The sequence below is a fragment of the Lathamus discolor genome, chromosome 2, assembly GCF_037157495.1.
Source record: "Lathamus discolor isolate bLatDis1 chromosome 2, bLatDis1.hap1, whole genome shotgun sequence".
Lineage (NCBI taxonomy): Eukaryota > Metazoa > Chordata > Aves > Psittaciformes > Psittacidae > Lathamus > Lathamus discolor.
Window position 1 is genome coordinate 107,219,113 of NC_088885.1, and position 21,166 is coordinate 107,240,278.

Genomic DNA, 21,166 nt, shown 5'->3' on the forward strand with positions numbered 1-21,166 from the left:
CAGGTAGCTACCCAAGAAGTGTAACTACCATGTGCATTATGAAGTAGATAAATTAGAAACTACTTTCAAATGGCTGTTGATTTTATTTGCTTGATAAATACAATCCTAACAAAATAAAAGTTAACCGATATTAAGAGATTTGTCTGAACATTAGAAAAACCCATGACAATTCGATAGGAATTAGTGTGAATTAAACCAAAAAGTTTAAATATTGCCAGCAAATATAAAATGTATGTAACGAAGGCAAGGGAGGATGCTTTAAGTTTACATTTGTCACCCGACCACATTTTCTGTGTTTATAAACTTTTTTTTCCCCCAAATTTTAAAAAAATACTATGCTGTTTTCTATAACATATCAAAGCATCATTTGTACAAAATCAAATCATGGCCAATGATTCACAACAGTGCAATAGAGAAAGAATACAACCCCATCCAACAGGTGCTGAAAATAAATATCCAGGTTAGAAAACACGATCGCCTCTACGCACGCTGGGGAGTTCGCTTTCTGCAGGTGGAGTCACGTGAGTGTATCTATCTGAAACATTAATACATTGAAAGGCCCCTGAATGCCAGCGTGGATGGACAGAAGCTGTCGATAAATAACAACCAGAAGAGGCAGCTGCTGAACCCCTGGTGCCTCCCAAGGCATTGCCTGTACTTCGCGCTTATTTGGAACCTTTAAAATAGATGAAGAAAACACTCTTGACTGGATGGCAGCAGTGTGAGCACAGCCTGTCATGAACAGGTATGAGGATGGTGGTTTACAGATGGGTCACCTACGTGGCTAAGAGACACGAACAGCTCTTGATGAATGTTTTCATCATACAGGGACATAAATAACATCTCTCAAGTCTTTACATTTATTCAGTACATCTCAGAACAAAAATGAAGCTTAAGGGCATGTTGGGTTAACACAATACCCCGCAGTCTCCCCAGTTTTCAGCCAACCCAGAATAAATTTAAAGCTCCCTTGTATAGCATCTGCATCAGAAAGGTATCAAAGGCACAAGCAAGAAGTGACTAGGTTAATAAGCAGAAGTGATGGTGAATGGAGGATGAAGAGAGTCACAAGGCAAATAGGAAGTGTGGGTGAGGGATGGTTTTATTTACTGAAAATAAGATCTTCCAATTCTGCTCCAGTGAAGGTAAAGAATGATTTTGGTTTAAAATAAAACTGTTACTGGATTATTTTAAATCACCTGAAGGAAACACTCTCAATAATCTGATACTAACTGCAAAACTCTTCTGGCTTCTCCAGACTCACCTGAGTCTGATGAGTAGAAGCCACAAGTATTAGAGACGAAAGTCTCCAGGACTTAAAAGAAAGGTTTCTTTACATAATGTACACAGCCAGCAATTTGTGCAGTTTGACTCAGATTACAGTAATTTGCACAGTTCAGTTGGTTTCACACATATCCAAGGAGCCTGATCAGATCGGAGTTTCTTTCCTGTCTTTGTTTGGCGATGGCTTCACTTGCTGCTCCTTGCTTGCTTTTGGCTGCTCTTTGGCTGCTTTTGTCTCCAGGACACTGTCTCTCTGCTGCTGTTGGGAAACAACCCCACGTTTTTCTGGGTCCTCTTCCTCCTGCACCTGCTGCTCTGACTTGGCTCGCTGCAGTAGCCGGAGCTGCACCCGCAGTTCTATGATGGCCTCTCGCTCCTCGTGAATCGCCTGGTTCAGGTGATTGTTCTTTATCTTTAAGCAAGGAAAAAAAAAGGTCAGGGCTCCTTCTGGCAGAGGCGGGCTGGAGCTAAGGGGGCATGTAGCACTGCGCTAGGGAGCTGTGCTCTTATCCCAGATGGCAACGTGGACTTGCACACAACAAAGCACATGGGTGTTTGTTATGCCCAGGGACAACTGATGCCAAACTGTGAGTCTGCACATGTGCAAGTGTCTCTGCACAGACTAAATCCAGTAACCAGAAGGGGAAGAGTGCCAATGAATGCCAAGACTCCAGTCTTACCTCTAGTTCCTCGTTCTGTCTCTGCAAATCTTCCAAGATGACCTGCAGTTCCTCCTCATCCTCACTCTCACTTTCACTCTCAGAAGAGTACTCCTCGGTTTCACTTCGGCCATGCTGCTGGCGACTGAAAGATCAATGACAGACTGATTCAAACACCTCCTCGAGGCTGCCAGAACCGTAGCAGCGTAAAAGGGTTAACTTGGATCCACTGAACAATCTGCAACGGTTTTGAAAACCAAATCAGAATTTCCTTTCAAAGCTTAATTTAATAATGCAGTGATGTCCAGAGGGGATTTTTTTTTTTTTAAGAGCACAGGATCTGGTTTCCTTTAGATGCTAACTCCATTGTTACACTAACAGAAAATACCCTGAAAGGCCCAAAGTTGCTGAGATAGCTGCAATAAAAAGAGGCATCTTTCAAATGTGATGTTCACAGGCTGAGCCTTTAGCTGTGGTTGGGAGTATCGTTTCAGAAGAGCACACGTGGGGCAGGAGCTCTCACGTGGGCAGTTCCCCTCTTACCTTTGTATTTCAGCTATTTCGGCTCGAAGGCGATCTATTTCTTCCTTCTCTGAGGCAATCTGTCTCCGCAGGAACTGCTCCATGGCCAGCAGTTCTTCCTGTTCTGTTAAAATCTCGTTCTCCTGTAATGACCAATTAGTTCACTTCAGACCTTGACCTTATTTTCTGCAGGAACGTCTGGTAAGTGATGGTGCTGTTCTCTGACAGACTTTCAGCAGGAGTGCTCTGACTCATCAAGACCTCAAAGCAGATGCAAGTTGAAAACCAACCATTTCTGTTCTGAATCCTCACAATGACTGCTGCACTGAATAGCCGTGGAGATGATGCACCAAGTTCTGGCATGTTTGGCTGCCAGTTTCCTTAAATCATAGGGGAAAGCTCTGGCTAACCAGTAAAGTAACTAGAAAACCTGAATTACAAAATATATCTTTGAAGGTGAATCTAAGGAGGCAACTACAGCGGACAGAAGATCAAAGCTACTCAGGGAAGCAAAAGCAAGCAAAAAAAGCCAGAATAGTTGCTTTACTTCCTTTGATCAGCAGGGAAGTAGTTAACAGTATTAAAACAGGTCAGATTTATAAGGGCTCTCTAAGTACCTCAACAACAGAGGCTACCTTTGGTGGTGGTGGTTGCTGCTGCACAGTGTCTCCTTTCTGCTGTTAACAGGTCTCCTCAGCTTTAGGTTCACTCCTGCGGTCACCATTCATTCCCTACTTTACTGACCCTTAAAACAAAGCCTTGTTGTTTAATAGAGAGACCCCTTTAAGCCTTCCATTTCCAATCACAAAGGAACAAAAGGGTGTTTAGTATTTTTGAGAGAGATGGAGCAAGAAAATACCAGCAAACAAGCTGGTAAGTGCTGAGCACCTACCTGTGCAAGCAGAATATTTATCACTTCTTCGTTCTCGTTCATTTCTTCTTTGGAGACATCCTCCTTTGAAAGGCTGGCAATTTCTTGCGCAATCTTTGTCTCGCACTCCTGCCAGAGAAAGAGAACAACTTTTCAAAGGACGGCTTCCCCAGCCACTTTACTGTTAAAATAGATTTTCTGGAACCTATTATTTACTTTCCAAATACAGAATCGCAATCATGGTTGTCTTGAAAGTGTTCAGCAAGGGACGTATGACAATTTAAAAAAGCATGCTTGAAGTCTGTTAACCTTGAGTTTTCCAGTAGTTCCTCTTGCTACTCCAGGACACATTGTGTCAAGCATATAATGAATCCATGCTCTGGCAAACACTAGGTTTTTAATTGTACAATGTTTGGGTTTTTTTTTTGTCAACAGCTGCGCAGGAGGGTGGAGATGTTGCTGCCCCTAGGGAGAGGCAGCTAACCAGAAAATGCAATTGACCATCAGCCATGTAAAGTGAAGATGTAAAATCTGCAGTAAAAGGATTGAAATGTGGTCTGATCTAACTGTTACAAATTAGGGATCCACAATTTAGATGCTTGGCCAATAAACAGAAGTTACCCACCTGTCTCTTAGCTTCTCTTAGTTTTCTTTTCAGAGCTGTTAAAATTCTTTGCACCTCCCAGAGTCTCTCTTCTTTGGATAAGTCTTTTATCCCTGCCTGCAAGTCTCTGTGTAAACAGTTCAGTAGGAACTCCTAGAAATATTGCAAAGAAGTCAGTGTCTTCAATATATCCTAGCACAGCAGGCTAAAAAGAAACAATCCTTCTGGCTTCATGGCAACAGGCCTGGGATTCCGGTTTTCAAAGCTCAATATGTCAACTAACAAGAGTTAACATACATTCAGTACATGATCTAGAGCTAGCTGAAGAGCAGTATTAAAGAAATCAAACTTTTTTTAACATGTCCTCCTGACCTTTAGAGGAAAGAACCTTAAGATCATCTACTTCCAGGAGCAGGGATGCCTCACACTACACTGTGTCCCCCAAGGCTCTGTCCAGCCTGGCCTTGAACATTGCCAGGGATGGGGCATTCACAACCTCCCTGGGCAACCCATTCCAGTGCCTCACCAGCCTCACAGTAAAGAATTTCTTCCTTATATCCAATCTCAAGTTCACCTCTTTAAGTTTTAACCCGTTACCCCTTGTCCTGTCACTACAGTCGCTAATGAAGAGTCCCTCCCCAATCACCCTTATAGGCCCCCTTCAGATACTGGAAGGCTGCTATGAGGTCTCCACGCAGCCTTCTCTTACTCAGGCTGAACAGCCCCAGCTTTCTCAGCCTGTCTTCATATGGGAGGTGCTCCAGCTCCCTGATCATCCCCATGGCCCTTTCTCCCACCATAAAAGTATTGAACTACATAGCCCTGTCTTTTGTGGATTGCTCTGCTACATAATCATCACAAGGCCGTAACACCTTTCCACCTATAAATGGGGAATAGCATCACTAATTTCCTTTCAGTGGTTTCCACTTACAGGACAAGTGTGATAGAACTAGAGTGTGTGTTACAAGCTTATAAGGATTTACTACTGAATGTATAAAAGCCCGGGCAAAGATAAACAGAAAAACACTAATTTCCAACCTGTCGCCTAATTTCTTCTTTGATGCTTTCTTGTGTTTCTGGAAGTGCTGGCATTGTTGCCATATTTGACCAGCGAAGAGGTTTTGTCACCTGCTTCAGGGTCACATTCCCAAAGAACTCTTGAACATGTGTAAAAAATACATACAGGACACGGTTGCTGATCTGCAGAGAAAGGGCATACAAAACACTGGTTAAGATGATTTATTCACATCATCTTTATCTGTGAAGCAGAGTATCTTTCTCCAGAAACAGCCTTTAGAATGCTTTTTTGTGACTTGTAGTGATACTAGCTTGTTCTAAGAGATTAACATTTGGATTAAAAATGATACTTTAAACAACCCAGTGCTGTCCCCAAGGAATCTGTGTCTCTTACCTATGTATCTGAGGCAGTTTCATGCTAAACTCAAGACACGTCTTAACCTACTGCAATACCATCACTGGTAGATGAGATGTATTACTTTCCTTTTACTAGTATAAAGGTGGTTAGTGACAACAATGGGTAACAGGGAATGCAAACCATACTGCACCATGGCTTTCTCTTCCCCAACACGTAAGCAATTTCTACAATGTCTCTCTCAGATGATTTACTATAATAGAAAAAGGAGTTTGAAAGGGCCTGTTGCTGTTGTTTTAACAGGAGACAGAAGCAAGTATTTATTTTGATACTCTATCTTCCATTAAAATACGAACATTTATCCTGTCACTACCTGCATTTTAATTGCCAAAACCTACTTAACAAAAAACATGATTGGGCCTGCACTGTTTTGCATTAATTGTTACTTCTTTTCTTAGCTAGGAAGTGTCTGGCATAGCAAAACAGCCAAGAATAATACTGCCTAACCCTTTTGCTACTGGGCTTCCTCCTAGGCTCTTAATTATAAAGCCAAGCTCTTCTGAAGTGTGGGTTTTCTTCTAGAAGACACACACCCAATAATGCCATGTTTCCATTATGCACAGGACTAGTTCTGAACTGTATTTAAATTAAACATTTCCAAGATGTTTATTAAGGAATTAATCAATCCCGAATCCACAAACTCTTACTGGAAAACTAAGTCAGTCAGTTGTTTTTCCCTGACTGCAGACAGGGAAATGGCCCTGGTATTTTGTCTTACACCAAAGCCATTAGACAAAAGTCATTACTGCAGCAGGAAGATCTGTTTGCAGGACAGGATTCATTGGCTTGATGCTAAAATTGAGCAACAGTATAGTCTTCACTAAATCAATGCTGAATCAAAAGCCCACAGAAATTGTGTATCTGCATGAATTGTTGGACAAATTCAACATTAAATGACTTCTGTTCGCAACGGAATTAAAACCCTGACAGCAGTCTTTGTAATACCGTCATAATAACCCAGGTGTCAGACCCATAGTATTCAAGCTCACATCCAGAAAGTCTTTTGTTCTTCCCTTCCCAGCAGTTTAGCTTCCCAGTATATAAAGAGAAGCTGTGATTTAGCTTAACTATTATCAGACAATACCCCTTTCCCACCTGCAAAAGAATTCCTACAAAGAAGTCTTTCCTGGGCTGAAGGTCTGCTTTAGTACTTGCTGAGTGGCACACGTACCTGGACAGTAGGGCTGAGCACTATGGAAATGTTCTGGATGTTCATTTTTGTTTCCAGTTCCTTTGCAATAACGTGGTCCATGTGCACAATCAGCCAAGAAATCAGGAGATGGTTACACTCTGGCAACTCTTTAAGCAGCCTCTGGCACTCCTGAACTTTCTCAGCTTCTGTGCTCTTCCCACAAGCATCTTCAAAACGGGGCATTAGCTCTTTGGTAAGCAAGTTTTCAGGCAGTTCTCGTAGGTACTGTTTCAGCAAGCTGGCTACTGTATTGGGCTCATATTCTTCCAGGTTGGGAGACTCTTCTCGATCATAGGCTGCTTTTAGCTCATCAACTTTTGATTTTATTCCTTAAAATATTTAGATCAAGAATTAAGAGAAACCTTAACTGTAAATGTGTAACAGTTACAATTTTTTTCTTTGAGAGGCACTTATTTCACCTCCCCTTACAATTTAAACTACTTGAGGAACACCTTTTAAGAGTTACCCACGTGTAACAAAATTAAGATCACGACTCAAAATTACATAGATTACTGTTTCTAAAAGCACCGACTACTCCTATGAAGCAAAAACACAGCCCTGCCAAAGCTCCAAATTGGAACTGGCGCCAGCATTCCCTTCCATCAAAGAACATAAAACAGGGTGAGGAAGGGCAGGGGAACACAAGATCAATTGTGTATTTTCAGTCAGCATTCTGGCTGTTCAGTTATAGAGCCCTAAGCCAAGAAGCAAATACGTTACCAACTCAAGTTCTTACCTATATCAACTACCTATAACAGCTTTCCTCTCCCACACAAGTTCTACCTGTAAAAGCTTTTCTCTTCCAAAACACACCCCACACTTTTTAGTTTCCAGGTTTCGAGCTGGCCCTCCGCAGTGGAGAAATCTCACACAGGATTTTTGACTTGAGGCAATGCATGAATGAAAGCGTGTTCACAAAGTTTCTCAACACGGCCAGAGTTTTCTGTGAGGTGTTTTTATAACTCGGTGACATTCCAATCTTCCCAAACTTGGGGAAATTTCATTGTTAAAGCTTAAACACCCATCTGAGTTCCGCCAACTTGGCTCATACACAACCAGCAAAGCTGGGTGCACTGAGCCCATGGTAAATGCCAGGTAAAATATGCTCAGTTTCATGTCCAAGTTAGGCATTGCAACAGCTAGTAGGTTGTTGAGCCACCGGAATTGTCTCTCTGTGCTCTCAGTTTAAGCAGTCTGACACACACGAGAGGGTGCTATTGCACAGGGGAACACTGAGACAGTACAAACATCAAAAATGATTTATGGAAAACACCCCTTTATCTGTGAAAATTCCCAACACATTGTGTCTTAAAAAAAACATAACTGGAATGTTCCAACAGGCAAGACGAAGAAGCTGCTTAAGCTGCTGCAGTATTTATGCATGCCTACCACATACCATGCAGATGGACAGCATGAAGACAGCTTAATGAAGCCTTTAAGACCGTGTGATTACTGCTTTTCACTGTTTTTCCTCAAATTCCTTTTCTCACTTGTTTTTCCTCCCTTAAACATACCCACAGAGGTACTTACGCAAGTTACTTTGCAGATGCAGTTCACAAACAAAGGGGCCGTTCTCTGTAACGTGACTAAACCTGATGTTTCATTTATGCAAGCTGCTGTTACACAACCACCATGGTTAATTAGCCTGCTGCTAAGCTTAATTAGGGGAGCTTGGATTTTGTGCTCATTAGTGTATTTGCTCAAAGAAAGTAAGTTTTTAAGGGGGGGGGGGGGAATCACACAATGGAAGTAACTGGAAAAAGCAACTTAGTGGGAAGCTGAAGTAATGAAGTGGTTGTACCTCATCTTTGCTTTTGCAATTGACTAACACTGCATTTCTACTGCAGAAGTAAAAAAACACAAGCTGGCCATACTAACACATTTTATTCATTGTTAGCACCCTACCACAGAAGGCAAAAAGAAGTGGTTTCTTACTGCCAGTAAGCAGTACCACCACTTCAGCAATCTTTCTGGTACTTCGGACTTACGAGTTGCTCAACTTTAACTGCCTGATAACCTTTTGGATAATTAAAATGAATGCAGCTATTAACAGTCTCTAGGTGGTGGAAATGTTAAAATAGTAAGAAAATAGCAAGTAAAGACCTTAGGAACCTGCATGTCAGCGTGCCCAGAGTACCTGAAACTCTGTAGATGCCTTCACATTTCATGCCATACTTCTCTACGTAATCTATACATTCACGGAAAACTGCTGGCAGGCGGACACCATCATACATCATGGTCCTGTCTACTGCATCAGACAAAGGAATGCCAAACACGGGTCTATGACTTGGAACATCCACTTGAGGTATCTCTGTCTCCTGAATTGGCTTTTTCTTTTTCTTCTTCTCTTTCCACTGTTTTACAACATCTGCTGCAGTTAAGTCTTTTGACTTCTTCTCTTTATGTTTGTCTTCCTTATGTTTGTCTTCCTTGTGTTTTTCATCTTTGGGTTTCTCTTTTATTTTAAAATCCTTTTCTTTTTTTTTGGAAAAGCTGGGTTTCTTGAAGACATGTATTCCCTTGGACCTCTTCAACTTTGAAGGGCTTTCAGCTTCATCACCGGAACTGTCCTCTTGAAATGCAGCATAACCTTCCGCTATTGGGCAAAGAAGGAGAAGGCAAGAGGACAGCTGTAATCTGTTTAGATAGCATATTGTAAGACGGAGAGAACAAGCAGTAGTATGCAAGGAGAAATGAAAAGCAACATGAGTGAAGAAAATGGCACCGGCCTGATTCTGCAGAAGGTTTTCTTTAGTCTTTACACAATTAAGTGGACAAGGATTAAATCAAGGTTGCATAATCACATCAAAGATAATCCACAGCTCCTGACCAATCTAAACAATTAATACTTTATATACTTACTCATAATGGCAATGTCCATGTTACGGGTTGGTTTCCCCTCTAATAGTCAAGGAAATGCAAAATAAAAACAACTGTCTGGCAATTTCTCTACGTTCCTGTAATCAACAGTGTAAGAGTTGCTGTTAAGGATCATCTACTGCATACACATAAGCCTAACAAGCTTCCGTTAAGAAGAAACTAAACTTCAGCCACTTAACTCCCCAATCCCTCCCCAGAACATTATGACTGTTGAGTATGAAGTTAACAGTTTCAGTCTCAAATGCAAAAAAGATAAAAAGGCCCAAGCACACTTACGTTTCCACTTGACAAATAAAACAATTCCAGTAACGCTAGCACAATACCTGACCGTGAAGGTATCTGCCTTAAAGAGAGCTTCAAACAAGTCAATGGGTGGAGTACACCGTTTGAGCAGCACAACACCAAGTGCCGTCTAAAACGTGCACCAGGGCTTTTACTAGCTACGCCTCTGCAGCAAGCCCTGCCTGTCCTCCAGGCAACAACAAGCAAATCTTCAAACGTGGACTACAAAAACCAAACCCCACCAACAAAAAACCAACCCACAACCAAACCAACACCACACAAACCAACCAACTTCCAAGTCAATTAACTGATTTTACACACGCATGTAAGAAAAGCCTGAAACTTGGTCAACAAAGACAACAGTTTACATGCCCTTTGCACCAGCCAGGTCCCCCAAGGCAGAGGCAACCGGCTCTTGCTTCAGTGTGAAGCCCCCATTATACAGATCCTTTGAGGCTCTTCCACTACCCACAGCCATCAGCTCTGCCCAAGTGAGGAAGCGCACTGACAGCCAAGTGCTCTTCCTGCATAGTTTTGGGTGGTGGAAAATTACCCCCTTAGATTATGAGAGAACGCATCACACAAGAGATTACAGGCTGTAATTCTTACAGGTAAAAGATCTTATGCAAAAGAACCAGGAAACATTCAGTCTTTTGTTCTTCCAATTCTAAATTACACCAAGCTGCAGAGTTGCTCAGTATTAATTCAGCACGTCCAAGGAGCTGTCTGTATTTTGAAGCCTCCCTGGCTGCTCTGTAGAAGGCAGCTTTTAACAGTCAAATAAATACAAGAAATGTATTAAAGCACAGAACTGCCATAAAATAATTACAATTGCTGGAGCAGCTCGCTCCTCCCACTCTGGACTCTTCCCTAGGGCTACCAAACACACACTTTCATACAACACAGAGAAAGACTGTAGCACTGTTCCTGTCACAGTGAATTTTTATCAGAAAGTGCAGATGTTATCTGGACACAACCAGCAGCCAGGTCTCATCCTCCCAGTTTACCAGCTATACCATCATCATCCACTCTGTAAACTAAACCCAGAAATGGCTAAGGAAACCTGCAGTGCACGAAGGAAGGATTCACATCTCACTCTGATACAAGAAGGAACTGCTGATGCACCAGCTATGGGACAAACGAGGAGCACACATCACCACTGTGTTTTGTCAGAATGAGGCTGGCACCGAGCTTCAAGACTGGGTTCACAGATGTTAATTTCCAAACAGAAAGCCAGATCCCCACCAGACATTGCCCAGAACACCCTGCCCTCAACCTTTCCTGATCACAGTCAAACAGCATAGGGTCATCTCCCAGCATGTCACCTGGGTCAGCACAGGGGACCCAAGCTTGGAAGTCAATGTCCCCAACAGAACACCTGCCTTAGTGTCTCAACACTCCATGTCGCAACACAAACCTTGGTGCTTTCCTAGATCCGTGGTAAACTAACACCAGCAATAGCACATTAGTGAAACTGGTATTTCTTGACTTCATGAGAAGACAGGAAGGAGCACGTTAAATACAAAACAGCCTATTCTATTTCTCTCAGTAACACTTAGGAATACATACTACTTAAGTTCACAGAGAATCTCAATCTCCCACTCATACCAAGAGCGGGTTTGTATGTCTCTCAGAGTAGCCCAGTTTTCTTTACTGTACTTCTGCTAATAAAGTTACTGTATGCCTTCCACCAGTGATACAATATATTGAAATATAAACAGCCTACATTTATACAGGAGGAATTACCAAAAGCAGTAGACAAACCAGGTAATTCTAACATTGGAAAGTAGTATTACCTGCTGTCAGTAAACTCGTATTTCTGCTATTTCCTCAAGACTTACAGTACTTCTGCATTTTCCCATCACTCTAGTGCATGTAAATGACATTTTCCTTGACCTGCATGAGACCAGTACTAATAAAGACTCCAATTTTACCAGCGTAACAAGTGGACTATCTGCCAATTCCTTGCTCAGACTTTGTTAGACCTTCCACACGCATACCTTCACCGCAGTTATTTTAAATAGGATGCTCCAAGTACAGCCCTTATCTTACTGAAAATTATGAAAACCTCTTTTAAAAACAATAATACTAAAATATTCCAGTGTTACTCTGGAAAAATTTAACTTACAGGCTTAAAAGTTTGCCACGCAGTGAGGCCACTGTTTCTATCAGTCTGTGTACTCGGGAATGCTTCTCCTGCACTCTTACGATGAAGCTATAATTTCGTGCTATGTAGTATTTATTGTTAACACAAAGGGTTGCGTTATATAGAACTGCCCCATATCAAACCTACATTTTGTGCATCAGGTCTCTGGTGAGTTTTTAAGCTATTTATACCTCTACACCTCATTTTGGCTCCCTGGGGAAACTTGCATGCATCAGTAATTAATTCACTGAAAGGATACATGGATCACTTTTACATATGGAAGAATCAGCTGGTCAAATATGACTACAGGGACCAAAATGCAATGCTAGCATTAGTTATCTAGCTTCAATTCATCACAGGGATTGCCATCAGCATATACCATTTCTAAACAAAACAGTAAGACACACATGGATGCATAATCAGCTTGGGTAGATGGCTTTTATTTCCTGTCCTCACCCACAAGATGTATTGTTGTTATTAATAGAAACTTCAAACTTACAGACACTACCAGCACTTACTATCCAACTTTCAATTAGATCAGTTTGGTTTTACATTCAACTCACTGATGTGAGCACAGCACTCCCCCAAAATTATGCATTCCAATTACTGCTCAGTGCTATGTAACGAGTAAATGAAGCTGAAACAGGAAATTTGCCTTACCTGATTTTGATTTAAAATAATTACTGGTACTGAAAAGCAGACTTTTAAACTGTTTGCAAATGGTACTTTGCTAAATACACATTGGTGTATAGACAGACATAGTAATTTGTCAGTAGAATAGAATATAGCAACACAAAGATAAACCTTGATATGAAGAGCCTCTAATATTTATCATAGGTAGGAAACTAGTAACTTCCTATTCTGTAGATCTGGGAACTGTATTCAGTGCTTCCCCACACACCAGATCAGTAAAAATAATGTTCTGTTTGCAACAGCAGTGACATGGTTGTTTCGTAGGATGACAATGGCCTCCTTACATTTGTAACAGACCTCTCCCCATACCCATGAAGTATCCACAGCTACTGCAGAATCCATCTCCATCAGCACTCTGCATGGAAGTGAAGGATCATAAGAACAGAGACAACTTCACATGCCACTCCTCTATGTAAAAGAGCTGGGAACGCTATTAGAGCTTTTTCATGGTTGCTGGATGTCCAAATTCCTGAGAAGAAACTATTTTGGAGAAAAATCCCTTAAGATGACAGAAGAGAGAACAGGCTGGTATTTGGTACCTGACAGTCACAGATCACTAGAACCTCAACTCAGCAACTCAGAGGAAGGAGATACGGGTTAACACCCAATCTGGACTGAAGATTGTTTGGAGCAGGTCCTCAAGTTGACAATAGGAATATTTCAGCCCCCATCTACCTCCCAAAGAACACCCCTGCCCAACACATTTGTGATTTGGTCTTCGAAGTATTTCCTGAAAACATCGGAAGAGTTCACGCCAATGATATTACTGTCCTTTCACAAAAGTTTCGTTTACAGTTCGACCAATTCTCCATTTCCACCAAGAATTCTGTAAAGAAAATGAAAAAGATTCTAAACAAAAAATCCAGCTGCATATTGAACCCATGCTGTCCAACGGCATCAATCTCAGAAGCAAAACGAATAAGCAGAGTAAGATCTACTACATACAGACTCTTTATCTACAGAGATTCTAACGGGTAGAATAGCTTTTTTCTTAAGAATGTCTTAGAACCTTTTTCCTTTCGCAAGGAACTGCAATGCTATGACTTTATCAACACAGAACTACTGACAGGTGGTTAAACATTCAATCTTAAAAATCAACTATGTGGTCATTGTCTCATAGAAGCCATTACTGCTGAAGAAAGGTCTATTTTTGCTCTCCTGCTGCCACAGTACAAGTCTTGGATGGACAAGGGATCCTTTGGGTCAGGGAACACATCTGAGATGAAACTATCCCCCTGAAAATAAAATGCATTCTAATCCCTAACACACCCCCTAATCTAACTCACTCTCCAGCTAATCAACACTCAGTCTGTCACAGAAGAGTGGAGAATAGAGATCAGTGGCTGAAACATTTTTCCAGGAGCCGACATTCCACATCAAAACCAGTATGCAATTTTCTATTACCTCCAAAATATTTCTGAAGTTTACATTTAGAGTATTACCAAAATATCCCCAAAACTGAAAAGGTGGAAGAAACTGAAGAATCGGAAGTGTGGAAGGAATAACAAAAGGCAAAGCTGGAAGGGGGACTCTAAAAAAAAAAATCAACCATGTTAAGCAACTGTAAAGAACACCTGTCATGTAAGTTAAATGTCTGTTCAAGGTGTATTTACAATAATGCCTATTTCTGGACTGCACAAGATGTACTGAAAGCTTTATACATAACTTACTCTTATACCTGACTGACAATTATATGACACACATTAGGGCTAAGAAATGCGGAATGTTTTTTACATTACAGATTGCAGGAGATAATTTGATTCTTCCTACATACTGCCTTTTTATGGTTTTTTGAAGATTTTTCCTACCTTTAAAGCTTCTTTTAAGTAACAAAAATTTCTTTACATCACCTATAAAATGTGTTGTGATCTCTTGTGGAAGAAAGCAGCTACAGTGCTAATGTGCACAGACCTGCATGTATTTGCTGAAGAAGCGTTTTTCCTCTTTAGCCTGCAGTTACACTGTCACCAAGAGACATGCCAAATTATACCACAAAGAAACCCACACTATATATAATGCTGACCTCTAACAATTCCAAATTTAGAGGTGTCTAATGCGGGGTTAGAACAGAAAACTGATTTGCAAAGAGTAAAAAAACCCAGCTACTAACAGCCTGAATTTAGACCTATTCAATAATACTGAATTTTCATCACCATTCCAATAATCTGTATTAGGTTAATGTTGTTAGAGAAAAACCCTGAGAAATCACTTTAAACCTGTAGGAGTTTATACTGTTTGGTTTAACTTGAGGATAGTATGTTTTTGAGTTACAGGGGTATTTAGGCACACAGTCTTTAGACAAAGTAACAACAGTCCTTCCAAACTGTGGTAGAAACAACTCCTGCATTCCAGGAAACTGGTTTGATTAAAAGCAGTGCAGTGGCAGCAATTCTTAAAGAGTAATTATTTAAATATGTGCATACATATTACAGACAGTCACCAGATTCATTCTAACAGAATAGTGTGTGCTGTCTCATTGGTTTCGATCTTCCAAACTTCACGTGTAAGCAGTAGCCAGGTACACTGGCAGCCAGAACTTCCAGGCATCAGAGACAGAAGCATGGTAGAAGAGGAACATTATTTTGAAGTTTTGCTAAAACGAATGTCAGTTAAAAAAAGCCCCAGCATGTGGGCTGTGATATTTAGGTTTCAGAGACTTGGACAGGAAGGATCTTTCTGGTACTGAGAGTGCTCACTACCAAATTAGTATTTCCAAGTGCTTTGTTCTCTCAGAACATGTAGAGGAACTCTTACAGAATAAAAACTATTTCATGTTTCCAAAATTTTCTGCACAAATCTAAAGGTGGAAGTTAAGATTCCCCTTGTGTTGTTTTGATGGAGGGGTACACTTTCTAAACGAAAACTTCCATTCTGGACAGGGATACACTGACAAAGAATGGATTCTACAGTCAAAGCTTTACTTTCTCTAACCTTTACTCTGTTGGTTCTAGGAAATTCAGATCTCAACGTTGGCTTGCACATTTCTGAACTCTGCGATACCACTTTGGCACTGCTGGTGGAAACTGCATCATCAGATTAAAATGAGAAGCTAGATTAAAGAAAAGGACACAGATTTTACTGCTTCTCAAACAATGATGCAGTGTGCACAAGACAATTTGAAGTGGTAACAACAGCAAACTCTGAATACATGAGACATAAGGGAAAAGAGTTGAAGTTGTTGAAACTGACTCTTCCAAATTTAAAAAGTACAAAATTCAGGTCTAACTTAGTTTTATCTTAGCCCCTCAACTGCAGTTTCAAAAAACATCTATTTAGAAATACACTTGTAAACTTCCACTTAGATTGTGAACAGATAATGAGATTAGAAGAAGCCCATGCCAACCGATTACCAATGCATTGCTAAAGGTTCTGGATAAACAAGTTTATTAGTAATTCCGGGCACATGCTTGGCACCTGTACCCATGCAGCAAAACACAAATCCAGTTTTTGGTTAAGGTGTGGACTTCTTTGGAAGAGAAACAGGTATTGCACAAAGCCTGTTTGTACAAGTTAGCTTCCTTCACACCTAAACAAGTTTTAAAAAAGCACTGGAAATACTAAGCAATTTTGAGAAAGAAAGAGAGAAATTATAAGCATGAAATAAGAGCAGTTTCCTACTCACTTCTTTTTTCTTTCTTCTTAAATTTTCCTTTCTTCTTCCCATGCTCTTTTTCATCATCAGATACTATATCTGGAGGCTCATGCAAGCTGTCATGAGGTGGTGAAGGCTCACCAGTGCGGTACAATCCAGGGAATTTTGTAGGACTGATTTCTTCAGAGCTGGGAGTACGAGCAAGACCTCCACTGTGCTCTACCCGACGGTGTTCACTGGGGCTGCTAGTGGGAGGCAGGAAGCACTCAGTCATTCTGATTCCCTGATATCCAAGTGAGATCTTCTGCTACCTGTCCATCACACCTGCAGAAGGGAAAACAAAAAGAAACCCCACACAATTGTAAGCAATGGGTTTCAGACCACCTTGTTTAGAGCTCTATCATGAAAACACAAATAGCAATGCCTCCTGCAATGAATGTTCCAACTTCTGTCAAGACACAGTAATCTAACATCACGTCCTAAGCTCAGGGTTTGCAGAATCTGTCCATTAACACCTCAGCCACATTAACATAATGTGAGCTGTTATTTTATTCATTTATACTTTATAATACGTAAAACATTATATATTAAGTAGGAGAGTGTTTTAACGTTTGAAATAATTCTTACAAAATTCATAGGCAGCTTGGGTACCGATTGGCAATATTTACTATAAACCAGCTAACTTTAAACTTTTGATAAAAAATAGATTTGTCTGGAAGCTCAGACTGTTTGTGAGCACTGCACTTCAGGCAAAGATCATTTTCATCTTTCCCAAACATATTTAATAGATGCAAATAAGAACTTGCCTAGCCTGTTCCAATAAGGGGGGGAAGGGGAGGGGAGGGAGGGGGGAGTCAAAGCAAATCCATCTTCTAATTATGCTAATGCAAATTTAAAGAAGGTAGAAAAAGCATGATTGTTTTTCTGGCATATAAGAATTTCATATTCAAAGAGGGGGTTATCAGGTCATCTGCACCCACATGCTGGTATGTTGTCTGCTTGGGAGTTATGACCAAATAAAAGCTAATATGGAAACTGCTGAAGAAAGCCAATACATAAATTCTCAGCAATAAAACTCATAAGCAAAAAACCTCTTCCTAGCACAGATAATTCCAGAAATTCCCCAGAACAGATAAGCTGCATGGGACATCATACCTCTGGAGTCCACTCTGCTGAACTTGACCCTTTGTGTTTAAATGGTCACTCTCAGATATGAGCCATTCTTTCATGGGATGAAAGGAAAACAGAAATAGAGCTAACCCCAGAGAAAGAAAACTCTATTTCCCACATTCACTGCTATAATTGGCTGGCAGGTCAAGACAGGGTTACACGCTAACTTCAATCTGTGCTACTGTGTTACTGCTGAGAGGAAACTGAGCTACTGGAAGACAAACAGGAGAAAAAAAGGTTTTTGTTATATTAAAGATGTATCAGTTCCACAGCCTGGCTCCCTGTGCAGCCATACCAGTGTCACAGGGAAGACTGTGGACACTTTGGGAAAGGTGCCCTGTACTTCAGACCTAAAGTGATGGTGGTGGCTATGTAGTCATGGCCTCAAACCTTCCTTCCCAAAAATCCAAATCACAAACCCCAGAATTAAAACATGGTATAAGATTATGCATATAAGCCTTAGTTAACCTATGAGTATTTTAGTTGTGATGAGTGTATCTAGATATAATACCTGTGGTTTCTGCACTAGCCTCTGTACTCTGCAGTCACCTCTGGTACACCTGCTATTTAATGCTGATGTACAGATTACAGTTAAGAAGAAAGCAGTCAATCCTTTGCTAAGTGAGGCAAATGGTCATGGATACCCAGTACTTCATAAAATCTCATTCAGAGAAATAAATGACACAGTTTCTGGCTAAGCAGGAACTCCTGATATATCATACAGACACACTATAACTTCTTATACAAAAGCAGAAAGCCTTTTTAAAAGAGTACAGCATTAACACAAGACACAGCCAGTTTCTTTATCTTTTTTTCTTGTCATGCTTGTTGGATTTTGTTACATTTTTAATTGTTATCAAATACTCCACTGCTAATTCAATATTGCATTTAAATGAGTAAATGGTGTGCTCAAACAAGATATTTTAGGAGGAAAGTCCAGGTATCTAAAGCTTCAGACTCACAGATATCAAAACAGGACAAAACTTACAGTAACACAAACATTTTCAGTATTACCAATGACAGAGACTGGCAACACTATTGCATTCAACTGAGTACTAGAGCCATCTGTAAAATTCCTGCAGAGCACCTCTTTGCATTTCATCCACTCACCCCAAAAAAGCAGAACTCAAACCACGCCACCCAAAGCTGCTGAACAGACAGACTAAACTTTAACCGTAACGCAGGGGATGAAATTAGAAATACTACACTTAATTAAGTGAATAGGATGCACCACACCTACAAATCAGTCCACGTCTATAGAGTGGACAAGACAGGCAAATGCACAGAGGGAAAGGACAATGCCATTGCCAAGGCACATAAACTCCACCATGGAAAATAAGGGTACACACGCTTTGCCGCTGGAACTAGCCGAGCTCCTGGGATGAAGCCAGCCTTAGCCCATACTTATTTATGGATTGGTAGAATACAGAAAAGCATAATAGGCAATTGTGTTTTGCCACGTTAATAATTACAAATGTGCCCAGCTAAGTGGGTTTTGGGGAGGGTTGTATTTGTTTCTTTGGTTGACTGGTTTTTTTTAGCACCAACCTCTCATCCTTCAGTTTTCTGTATGCAGAACACAGTGAAAACTGTATGAAAGAAAGAACCTCACTACAGGTGATCACTCACAGAGGATTATGGATATTACTCAGATCAGAACTTGAATAGGGCACAGTAAGACACAGAATTATGATTAGAAACAAAATATTCATGAGGTCTTTTAATATGGTTCATTCTTTACTCTGGCTGAAGCAGAGACACTGACTAAAAATAATGGTGCATATTTGTAAATGCAAACAAAATAAGACTGCACTTATGTTTCATATTTTTTATTTTACAGCTTTAAGAAAGCATTGCTTTTCTATATAATTTCCTAGTCCTTTAAGTAAGGGAGAAATTCCATGGCATTCAAATTGATATATCAAGACCTATTGGTAGAATCAGAGCCTTCAGAACTAATGCACTATTTCCACACAAAACTGCATCCTTCCTCTAGCTTTCGCAGCAAAAGATGGTGAGAATGAAAAAAATCATGGATCCTCTCAGCATTTTGAAAAGGAACATTTCTAACAGGCTGATTCTTCTGCCAACTTCTCCCTCTCAGACTTGACCCTTTGTTCCAAATCTGTTAACTGAGTCAGTCCTGCTCTTTGCAGCACGCTCCTTGCTTCAAATTGCTTTTCTTCACCTATGCAGTTCTCATCTGCCAGATTTAACAGCTCACTACTAATAGCTACGTCCCATGTGCGGAAGGTCACATTACTCCCCCCATTACTACACACCCCCAATTCCAGTGGTTTGCTTTCCCCAGACCCCCTTGTGAGATGATTAAATTTACTAGCTGCTCCAACAGACTCCTGCAGCTTGAGCTGGCTTGTGGACGAGCTCAACAGTCACCCAAGATGGAAAAAAGAGGGGTGGCAAAACATGATGACAGGGGTGCAACCTTCTCTGGGCAGCTTTGTTTAGTGATACTGCATGTACAGCTTAATCTCTCCAGAGTTTACTTTCACTCAGACCTAACTAACTATTTACAGTATTCCCAAACTGCAGTTTCTTGAACCATCTTTCTGCTCAACATGGAGTCAAACCTTCAGAATAACTGAGTGTCAAAAATAAACAGCCTTCACTGAACATGTGCAGAATTGTGACATTTCCTCTACCCCCCAAAGGAAAGACTAAATTAAAGGAGAATTTAAACATGGAAAGCAGAAGGTATGTCCTTAACACAAACTCCCAGACATCATACCACCACCATAGAATGATAGAATAGTTTGGGTTGGAAAGGACCTTAAAGATCATCCAGTTCCAAACACCCTGCCACAGGCAGGGACACCTTCCGCTAGACCAGGTTGCTCCAAGGCCCCTTCAACCTGGCCGTGAACACTGCCAGGGATGGGGCAGCCACAGCTGCTCTGGGCAACCTGCGCCAGCGCCTCATCACTCTCATAGTGAAGAACTTTATCCTAATACCCAATTTAAGTCTACCCTCTTTCGGTTTAAAGCCATTCCCCCTTGTCCTATGTTCCCATATAAAAAGTCCCTCTTCAGCTTTCTTGTAGGTGCCCTTTAGGCAAGGCTGCTATAAGGTCTCCCCAGAGCCTTCTCTTCTTCAGGCTGAACAACCACAGCTTGCTCAACCTGTCTTCACAGGAGACATGCTCCAGCCCTCTGAGCATCTTCGTAGCTTTCCTCTGGACTCGCTCCAGCTCAGCCATCTTTCAAGACCATACACCAAGCACAGGAATATGGGCTGAGGAGATGAAGATGCCCAAATGGGCAAAATAATGCGGGGGGTCTTTTCTAGCATATTTGAAAATAACAACTCTCTCCTAAAATAATCAGCCTGAGCTACATATTTGCTAAGTAAAAATTAATATTAAACAGCTGAGGTTTGGAAAAAACATAAAGAAGTGAAGAAAAGAGAGACATGACAGGGAACTTTAATAGATTCCCCTTATTACAGTGTGTCATTTAATCCAGCATGAACATATTAAAAGAGAGGCACAGTCTGAAAGACCAAACTCACAGCTCTGTCATTCACACAGAAGGCTCTATTATTTCTGTTTTGCACCGAGTCTGTGACTTTGTGCCTTGGAACAAATTACAACAGCAGAAGCAAATTAGAGCAGGTGATTGCATGCACAGATGTTATTTTGCAAAGCTGTGAGGCAGAATGAGGGACACAGGGAATTTTTCTGCAACAAGCATTATGCAAGACCACATCTGAAACGCAGTGGGTGTCCCTAAGTCATCCCATTTTGCCACAAGCAGATACACTCCGAAAATCTGGGTGTTACACTGAAAATATCACTAGCAAATACCAGAACCTGCTCTAC

General features: G+C 40.9%; 1 protein-coding gene across 3 annotated transcripts in view; it reads right to left on the minus strand.

The window, feature by feature from the left end:
- Nucleotides 1-1,362: 1,362 nt before the first annotated feature.
- The window catches only part of RALBP1 (ralA binding protein 1), a 33,818-nt gene continuing 14,014 nt past the window's right edge, over nt 1,363-21,166 (minus strand). For 2 of the 3 annotated variants that reach the window (XM_065667999.1, XM_065668000.1), the window contains exons 2-10: nt 16,188-16,481; nt 8,702-9,160; nt 6,544-6,893; nt 4,979-5,140; nt 3,962-4,093; nt 3,358-3,465; nt 2,487-2,608; nt 1,965-2,088; nt 1,363-1,696 (exon numbers count right to left, since the gene is read on the minus strand). In XM_065667999.1, coding sequence (XP_065524071.1) covers nt 1,430-1,696; nt 1,965-2,088; nt 2,487-2,608; nt 3,358-3,465; nt 3,962-4,093; nt 4,979-5,140; nt 6,544-6,893; nt 8,702-9,160; nt 16,188-16,431 — 1,968 coding nt within the window. In that variant the 5' untranslated portion in view covers nt 16,432-16,481 and the 3' untranslated portion in view covers nt 1,363-1,429. Of the gene's footprint in view, nt 1,697-1,964; nt 2,089-2,486; nt 2,609-3,357; nt 3,466-3,961; nt 4,094-4,978; nt 5,141-6,543; nt 6,894-8,701; nt 9,161-9,426; nt 9,522-16,187; nt 16,482-21,166 lie in introns of those variants that run through there. The other variant, XM_065668001.1, reaches the window with a different exon arrangement.